At 53.1% G+C, this 8,432-nt stretch overlaps 1 protein-coding gene across 2 annotated transcripts; it reads left to right on the forward strand.

The window, feature by feature from the left end:
- The first annotated feature begins 3,143 nt into the window (after positions 1 to 3,143).
- Positions 3,144 to 8,129, forward strand: myoc (myocilin). 2 transcript variants are annotated; one of them, XM_035413985.1, is made up of 4 exons: positions 3,144 to 3,977; positions 5,935 to 6,000; positions 6,179 to 6,283; positions 6,631 to 8,129. In XM_035413985.1, exons 1-4 carry the CDS (start codon positions 3,530 to 3,532, stop codon positions 7,422 to 7,424), a joined length of 1,413 nt encoding a protein of 470 aa, XP_035269876.1. In that variant the 5' UTR covers positions 3,144 to 3,529; the 3' UTR covers positions 7,425 to 8,129. The 2 variants fall into 2 exon arrangements, with proteins under 2 accessions (XP_035269876.1, XP_035269877.1); XM_035413986.1 differs by lacking the exon at positions 5,935 to 6,000.
- The last annotated feature ends 303 nt before the right edge of the window (positions 8,130 to 8,432 follow it).

The raw sequence follows: 8,432 nt of genomic DNA on the forward strand, positions 1-8,432 counted from the left end.
TGTGAGCCTGGAACGATGACTCTGGTGGAGATGCTGGGTCGCATCCTACTCTGGAATGCACACACACACACACATTCGCTGGAAAGGCTGTTATAATATCGTTTCCTAACCCTGCCCGGTACGCGCGGGAAAGATGACTACACATTCCCGCCATAGAACATCTTGAATAAGGAAAACAAAGCCCGGGGATTTAATCGAGAATGATCGCATCGGCGCGTCTCCAGTTCTGAGGAACACGAGATGCTGTTTTCAGCGAGAGGCGGCGAGTCGAAAACCAGAGGGAGGCGAAAGAACGACGGTCGGCTAGCGGGGAGCAACAGGAGGACTCGTCATGAGCGAAAACTGTTTTTCCTCACTTGTTAACAGGAACGTGCAAAAGCCATTACCTAATTCCTGAGGGAGGGAGGAGAAAGGGTCTGTTTTTGGCTCCGAACACCTCTCCCTCCATCGCCATCACTCTCTCGTTCTCCGTCTATCGTTCACAAACGTGTCGGGGGGCCATGTGGCTGAACCCGGCGATTCAAACACGTTCTCCATTGACCTGCTGTCTAAATGGAGTATTGTTACAGCTCCAAAGCCAGTGGGAGAGAGCTGTGCCTGAAATGCTTGCAGGCTCATGGGCAGGTAGTGCCCAGATGAAGGCTGCAGCAAGGTGTGAAAAGGGCATGTGTCAACCTGTGGATGGGTGGGATGAATTCAACCTCCCAACTCCCACGTACATCACAAGGTATTAAAAATGGCCCACCAAACAAAAGATCAAACAAATACCTAACCTCAGAACTCGCCTGCATCCAGGCTGAAAAATACAGGTTAGTTCCTGTTGTGGTAAACACTGAGAGCAGCTGCTGTAGGCACACTCCCTTTGGAGTGTCGGGGAGGGAGGGAGGGAGGGAGGGACGGCTGGATTAGAGCTAGCGTTTCTCATCATGGCATGGTCCTAGCAGACGCACACCCCTCACCGCAGGACTCGGGTTTCAGGCCCGGGAGCGCGGAGCGGCTTGTGACCGCTCACATGTCTGCCCCCCTGCCTCATCTCGCTGCTTTGAGGTCCCGAGTGACCGCAGTAATCCCTCGGCCCGACGCGTAGCCGCCTTTGCCAAAGGCCCGCTGGCTGAGTGGCTCGCTGGCTGAGTGGCTCGCTGCTCTGCGTATCTGCGGTAAACGCCGTGAGTCAGGGGCTCTCTGCCTCGGCCAGCTCACTGCTAACAGGAAGACAGGTTATTAATGCAGAGGCCCTGGGACGGGCTAGGGGGCCCTGACTCATAGGCCCGGCTCGCCCTGGACCCTCCTCAAAGACTAGGGGGATGAGGAACGCAGAGAGAAAGGACAGAATAAAAGCAGAGGGAAAACAGGAAAGGAGAGGAACTGAGAGACTGAGAGGGAGACAGGGAGGCAGAGAGAGAGAGAGATCGTTCACATGATGCCCTTGGAGAGAGACAGAGACACAGGAGTGAAAACTCAATAGATATTGCAGAGATGCTCAGACAATTTAACCACTGTTACTTTCTCACAATGTGTTAGTAAAGAGGTGGAAGCTCTTTGAGTCGGTGAGAGTAAAGCAAACATTACCTGTGAGGCATAAGATGCATTTTACCTTAAAAAAGTAATTTTCTGTTGCACAGGGGGGCAGCAGTGTGCTGAAGTGACAATCCAGATGCATCTGGCCATTTAAACTCAAAACTAGCAGCAAAAAAGCTTCATAACTTCAGATATTTTTGGTCTCCTTATTAAGGCACACGAGACTATGTATTGACACCTAAAATATTTACATTTGGTAGACTAATAGTGTTCACAAGTGGACAGTCCGCAATAGCTACCACTGATGTAACAGACCATTCAGTATGCAGTCTCAGTGATCTGACCATCTCCATGAACTGCAGATTCCTTACATTCAAATCAATGGTTGGAAGCTGCCATACTTGATCATGATTGATTGTTAACAGTTATCAATCGTGAACATTAACAAGTGGTTATGAGAGCGCCAAAGTAATCTTAGCCTACAATTAATAAGAATTATGTACGTTGATGTAAAACATCCTGAACTGTTGCCAGGACTATGAAACTAAGTCCGTCTGACTGGAGGTCTAGTCTAGCACGCGATGAATATTTGGGCTGAGGAAGGTCTGGCTGGAATTAAGAGCTAGCTGCAGCAGGTGTGATTGCAGACTTGGGACTTATTAAAAGGTGATGGGGAAAAGAAACTACTGATGGGAAAAGCACCTGGGATACAGTCACTCTGGCAGTGCCTGTGTGACCGTTCACTCGCGACCAACACTCAGCTTGAGCCCAGCTCAAAGGAGACAGAGGGGATTAAATACATACAGGTCAATTGTTGATTGGCCGGATCCCGGACTTGAATCGCTTTTATGTGGTGATGTGCCCCCCCCCCCCCCCCCCCCCCCCTTCTTGTAACGGAACACCCTGCCACCCTGGGCACTCTGGCTCCATGTGGGGGAAACTCAATCCCCCAGCACCCCTCACCCCTCCCCTCCCGTCCCCTCTCCGGGGATATTCCAGAGGTCCCCCCCTGCGCTCGTTCGGGTGAAGCAACTGATAGCCGTGCTGTGGAGCTGCTGGAAGGTTGGAGGACTGGAATTAGAAACACACGGTCACTGAAAGCTGCAGTGTAGCTGGTGGGAAAGCTCTCCTCTGCTAGCGCTTCAGCTCTCACATCACAGAGTTTTACTGAAAGTCTCGCACGCAGACACCTGCTCGACCGTAACATCTGCTACGCACATGGCAAAAGAAACATTAGGTGCCATAAGTAATACGCAGTGAATATTGTTTGTGTTTTTCACAGTGGCCACCTTGATGTGAGTATCAGTGCCACAGCTACGTTCATTGTTCAGTGAAATATCCTATAAGCAGCTTTCTGCACCTTCTGTACCCCTGCACATACAATCACACATAATCAACCTGTGCGCACGTGCAGGCATACGTGCGCGTAGTACAGCACACCCACAAAAACAAACGCAGTTTATAAACTGCTGGAATGTTCTTTTGTATCAGGGAAATCCCAAAAACACAGCATCCCACCACTCCCTCCCCTGCCCTTTCTTCCTCCCGCCTTCTCTCCCTCCCTCCCTCCCTCCCTCACGGATCATATAAATATCCCCCTCGCTGTCCACCAGAACTCAGAGACTTACAGGCAACCTGAGGAGACTGACCAGACAGCAGCTAGAGGAAAAGCAGGACCCACTGAGCCGCAGCAGACTGCGTGAGCCTCAGAGGGAAAAAGAGCAGACCGAATACCTGAATACCTGTCAGATAAAGATAAAGGGAAGAGAAAGTGAGTGTGATAAAGAGAGAGAGAGAGCGAAAAAAAACGGAGGGGGGCAAGAAGTGCAGCGCAACAGGTCAGGGGCAAGAAGCTCAAGAGTTCAACATTCCAGCTCGAGTTACCAGGACACTCAGAGAGAAACGAGCTGAGGAGAGGGCAGGCTCGCAGGGACAGGGCAAACGAGAGAGTGCTAGAGAGAACCGAGTGACCAAGCCTTCGCGCAGCGCAGACCAGATCGATCCCTTAAGGATGTGGCTCCAGGTAGCCGTGTGTCTGTCCTGCCTGCTCCTGGGGGCTCAGGGGCAAGCCACTTTCCTCAGGGCCAACGACCGGAGCGGCCGCTGCCAGTACAGCTTCACCGTGGCCAGCCCCGCGGAGAACAGCTGCCCCACGGCGGGCGGGGGGCCGGAGATGGAGGCTCTGAAGTCCCGGCTGACGGTGCTGGAGTCGCTGGTGAGCCGCCTGGTGAGCGGGGACGCCGGGACGGCCCGGGCGGCGCCGGACGCGGGGCTGCGGGAAGCCTTCGCTCGGGTGACGGGGGAGAAGAGCCAGCTGCAGCGGGACAAAGAGAGGCTGGGCAGGCAGGTGCAGGAGCTGCAGAGGAGGGCGGAGGAGCAGCGGCTGGAGGTGGAGAAGCTGCTGGCCAAACCATGCCAGCCACCCAGCGCCGCCCAGAAGGATCAGAGGTCAGCCAGCGGTGAGTACGGTCGCAGACACCCACAGGGTGCCGGGGTCTAATACAGCGAAGAGGGGTATGAATGGGAGGGTTTCAATGGATGAATAGAATGAAAGTGTGCAGCGATGCAACAGACCGAAGTTCAGCTGTCTGCACGCCTAACTTTGATGTTCAGCCCAAAGCTGCTCGCTGGGGGCTGGGTCTCGCGCCCGTGTTCAGGCTGGGTGGGTTTCAGTCACGGAGGAACGGGGGGGGGCTCGCTCCGCTTCCTGCCTGATCTTTTTGGGCTGCCGGGGGGGGGGGGGGGGGTCGGAATTTACGACAGTGCTGATGGGGCAGCAGCACTATGCGCAGAGTGGCACATGGCCAGGAAACACGATGCAAACGCGTGAAGCTTGTCTCTGAGCTCTGCGTTTGATGACGCTCTACTGGGGGATTCAGGTGTGACACTGCACAAGGAGGTGGGGGGGGGGTTGTATGTTTACTCAAAGACCCCTATATTTGCATACTCCCCGCCCCGCCCCTCCCACCCCCCAAATTTTAGTTATCATTATTCAATCACACAAATAACAGATGCCTTGTCTATTGGAGATAGAGTCATATTCTTGAACATCTGCTTTTGTCTTTTGTTTACATCTGCATGACAAAAAAAAATGCATCCAGGGAACGCCATGTGGTGAAGGGATCAGAGCGATAAATAAGCTAATGAAAAAAAGTCAGCAGGGGAGGAAAACAGTTTGTCAATGGCTCTTTTGGAAAGAGGCATTGGACCATCAAAAAAAAAAAAAAAAGCTGGAGGTAAAATTAACAGCATTGTTGACAAGCCACTTTGCAGAAAGGAGAGAAAACAAACGCACCAAAATCCAGACAGAACTGTTTTACGATCAGGCCCCATGGAGCTCCGCATACACCAGTACAATCATTCAGAGGGGGGTGGCTATTATATAATGACCAAAAAGCCAGAGATCTGGTCCAGGAGATATCTTCACCCTTACCTCTCCAGAGGGGACCATTCCACTGTTTTTTTTTTTTTACGACATCGCACAGAGCAAACTCTCACCATCCTGAAACATACCCCAGCAAATACAGCAGGTTCATGCCAAAATAACCAGACAAGAGGGCAACCAATACCCACTAAATACGCTCTAGATATCGTTTGGAATCCCCGTCTCTCCAGAATTCAGAACTGTTGCCAGAAGCGCATCAATTGTTCTCTGTATATTTATTCAGAAATAACGTGTTTGCTTACCTACAGTGATTGATAGAACCGCCCCATTTCCCCTGTTAGACTACTCCTGGGAACTGGCCTCACTGTATTCATGAGACAGGCTCATTAGCCTGATGTCTCTGGTTACCATCATCAGATGAGATAGCATTTGCCCCTGTAAACAGTTAGTCTGTAATTCTTCACAGTTTAGATTATCGCAACAGGGAATTCATTGGCTGGAGGCGCTGAAATGATTTTGTGCCAAATTGTAAACGGGAGCAATTGAGATGTCCTGGGATAGCTTCGGAGATGGGTGGACCGGGGTTGTTCAAGTTGAGCCTGGCCTGCCATGCTGGACAGGCTGGTGCGTCAGCGGAGGGGGGGGGTCCGCTGGGGGGGGCGGGGTCACAGTCCAGCAGGCTCCGTGGCAGCTGGGAATTCACTCATTGGTGTTCGTTTCCTCCCGTCACATTCTTGCTTGTCAGTAGGGCCGCCAAGTGCTGCAGAGTCTCCGGGGGGGGGGGGGGGGGGGGGGGGGACAGAAGAAGAGCTCAGTGTCATCAGCATTGTCTGTTTATTTACCCTCCTGATTGGTAACGCAGACCAGCTTTTGTGGCCGGGACTGCGGAGGGAGGGATGCTGGTACCTGCGGACGGCAGGAACGTCGTCTGTCGGATTCCTCTCCCACGTGTGTGTCGTCTGTGCTCGGTGTTGCCGCGTGTCCGTGCCCGTGTCTGTGTCTGTCTGTGATTCGGCTGTCTGTGCCTGCAGGATCAAACATCCTCTCCCACCTGGTGTCGCAAAACAGGGGCCAGAGTGAGGCGGGCGGGGCGACAGGTAGGCTCCTTTTGTTCGCATGCTCCTCTGTCTCTCTCATCTCTGTTCCTTCTCTTCCGCAGCAAGTCACCTGCTTCCGACACCAAATGGAAAACGGGGCTGATGCAACCTCAGGGGAAGCACTCGGTCTCCGTTCGAAGTGTTTTCTGTCCCCCTTGACTCTCACTCGCTCTTGCAGACCCCGCCTGGCAGCTCGGCAATCCCAGGTATCAGGAGGTGAAGGCGGAAGTGACAGAGGTCCCGGCACCCAAACAGATTCAGGAAGGCAGCCAGGATAGCACAGGTACGAACCCTCATAACACTGCCCCCTAGTGCTCAAACCTCCGTAATGCATTCACTGACCTTTCACTCACACGCTTCATTCTCAATAAGGAATGTTTGCATACAATTTTTTCTACAATAGTATCAATTCCTCAGAACGGTGTTTCTGAACGCATAGTGTTTCTGTACTTGTAGGTCATAAAGCTGGCTTCACAGGATATTAAACCAGTAGTGCATGATCCAGTTAAGCAGTTGTTCCTGAATCCTTACCCTTCAAACGCCTCACCTCACTTTTTATCTCCAACACGTGTCACTGTCTCCCCCCCCCCGTGCTCCCGGCTCACGCCCCTCTCCGCCTCTCGCCTCCAGGCTGCGGGGAGCTGGTGTGGGTCGGGGAGCCGGTGTCCCACCGCAAGGCGGAGAGCATCACGGGGAAGTACGGCGTGTGGATGCAGGACCCGGAGGCCGTGGGCCCCTACGGGCCGCAGATGCTGTGGCGCATCAACACGGTGGGCGCGGACGTGCGGGAGCTCTACGGCTACGAGGACATGGACCAGCTCAGCCGGGGCTTCCCCACCAAAGTGCTGCTCCTGCCCGAGCCCGTGGAGAGCACGGGGGCCGCCATGTACCGCGGCTCCCTGTACTACCAGCGCCGGCGCAGCCGCACGCTGCTGCGCTACGACCTGGCCACCGAGAGCATCGCCGCCCGCCGCGACCTCCCGCACGCCGGCTTCCACGGCCAGTTCCCCTACTCCTGGGGCGGCTACACCGACATCGACCTGGCCGTGGACGAGCAGGGCCTGTGGGCCATCTACAGCACCAACAAGGCCAAGGGCGCCATCGTGGTCTCCCAGCTGGACCCCGGCGGCCTGGAGGTGCGGAGGAGCTGGGAGACCAACATCCGCAAGAACACGGTGGCCAACGCCTTCATGATCTGCGGGCGGCTGTACACGGTGGCCAGCTACGCCTCGCCCAACACCACCGTCAACTACGCGTTCGACACCGCCACCGGCGAGAGCAGGTCCATCGCCGTGCCGATGCGGAACAGCTACCGCTACAACAGCATGGTGGACTACAACCCCGTCCAGAGGAAGCTCTTCTCCTGGGACAACTTCCACATGGTCTCCTACGCTGTGCGGCTGGGCAAGCCGGAAGCCAACTGAGCCGGAGCCGGAGAGGATGATCCCAGCGGGAAAGCCTGATCGTTGCTGCTCTCCACCTGTCGCTAACGAACATTTCCCCTCCTGCTGTCCCTTCCCGAGTGCTGATCATCGGACTCCTTCGTCCAGCCGCGCCTCGTAGATCGGAAGGCATCGCCCCCCCCCAGCGCATGACTGCACGCTCCCCATCGCAGCGGAAAGCACGAACTCGCACCAACAGCCAATCTGAGATGAAAGCTTTGCTTAGAAGAACAGTAGGAAATGAGGCCCCCAGGGTGCACCTGTCTCTGAAGGAAGGCGTCGGCAGGGTCCACACCCCGTGCCACAGATGAATTATTTTTCTATGGACTTTGTCTGTTACCATGTTTTGTTTTTTTTGCATACAGCACTGAGGGGGCAGGGAGAAAAGAAAAGCCAAGAAATGTGTGTATATAGTTAATATAAATGTGTGTTATACACGTATGTATACACCCCATCCATATCTGATGGGCCACCTGTTGAAATGTTTTATGCTTTAACCTACACTGTACATAACATAGATATTTCCTCTATAACATGTCATTTGTCCCTGTACATAATAAAATGGCACCTTTGAAAAAATATATTTGCCATTTCTGTCCTCTGCATAGTATCAGTACTAGTGCTGCCAACGTTGAAAAATGTAAATTCATATTCGTATGGTTAATAAATAAAGATTATATAAACTTCTCTGGTGTCATCTCACTTGTGTGAAACAAAATTCTGCATCTGCAAATTTTCGTTTTACTCCTTTTAGGTGGCAGAGAAACACGTGAAGTACAGTAACCTAAATTTTGATATCAGATTTGATATTTCAGACAACCACAGCAACTAAGTGACATACAGTACCAACAGACTTGAAGACCCAAACCAGTTACAATGTCTTACTGCCTCGGAACACCCACTATAAAATGGTCTGGCAGATCCTCGGGTATAGTACAGGCTTGGGTATAGTAACGGCCTTGTTTGCTACAGTTACAATAACAGCCCCCC

Source organism: Anguilla anguilla, chromosome 4 (assembly GCF_013347855.1).
Source record: "Anguilla anguilla isolate fAngAng1 chromosome 4, fAngAng1.pri, whole genome shotgun sequence".
Classification (NCBI taxonomy): Eukaryota; Metazoa; Chordata; class Actinopteri; order Anguilliformes; family Anguillidae; genus Anguilla; species Anguilla anguilla.

What these genes read in the sequence shown, in the direction of transcription:
- myoc (XM_035413985.1), top strand. Translation starts at nt 3,530, where the DNA reads ATGTGGCTCCAGGTAGCCGTGTGTCTGTCCTGCCTGCTCCTGGGGGCT. An exon ending in GGATCAGAGGTCAGCCAGCG is followed by an intron (nt 3,978 to 5,934) that starts GTGAGTACGGTC and finishes CTGTGCCTGCAG; the next exon opens with GATCAAACATCCTCTCCCAC. An exon ending in TGAGGCGGGCGGGGCGACAG is followed by an intron (nt 6,001 to 6,178) that starts GTAGGCTCCTTT and finishes TCGCTCTTGCAG; the next exon opens with ACCCCGCCTGGCAGCTCGGC.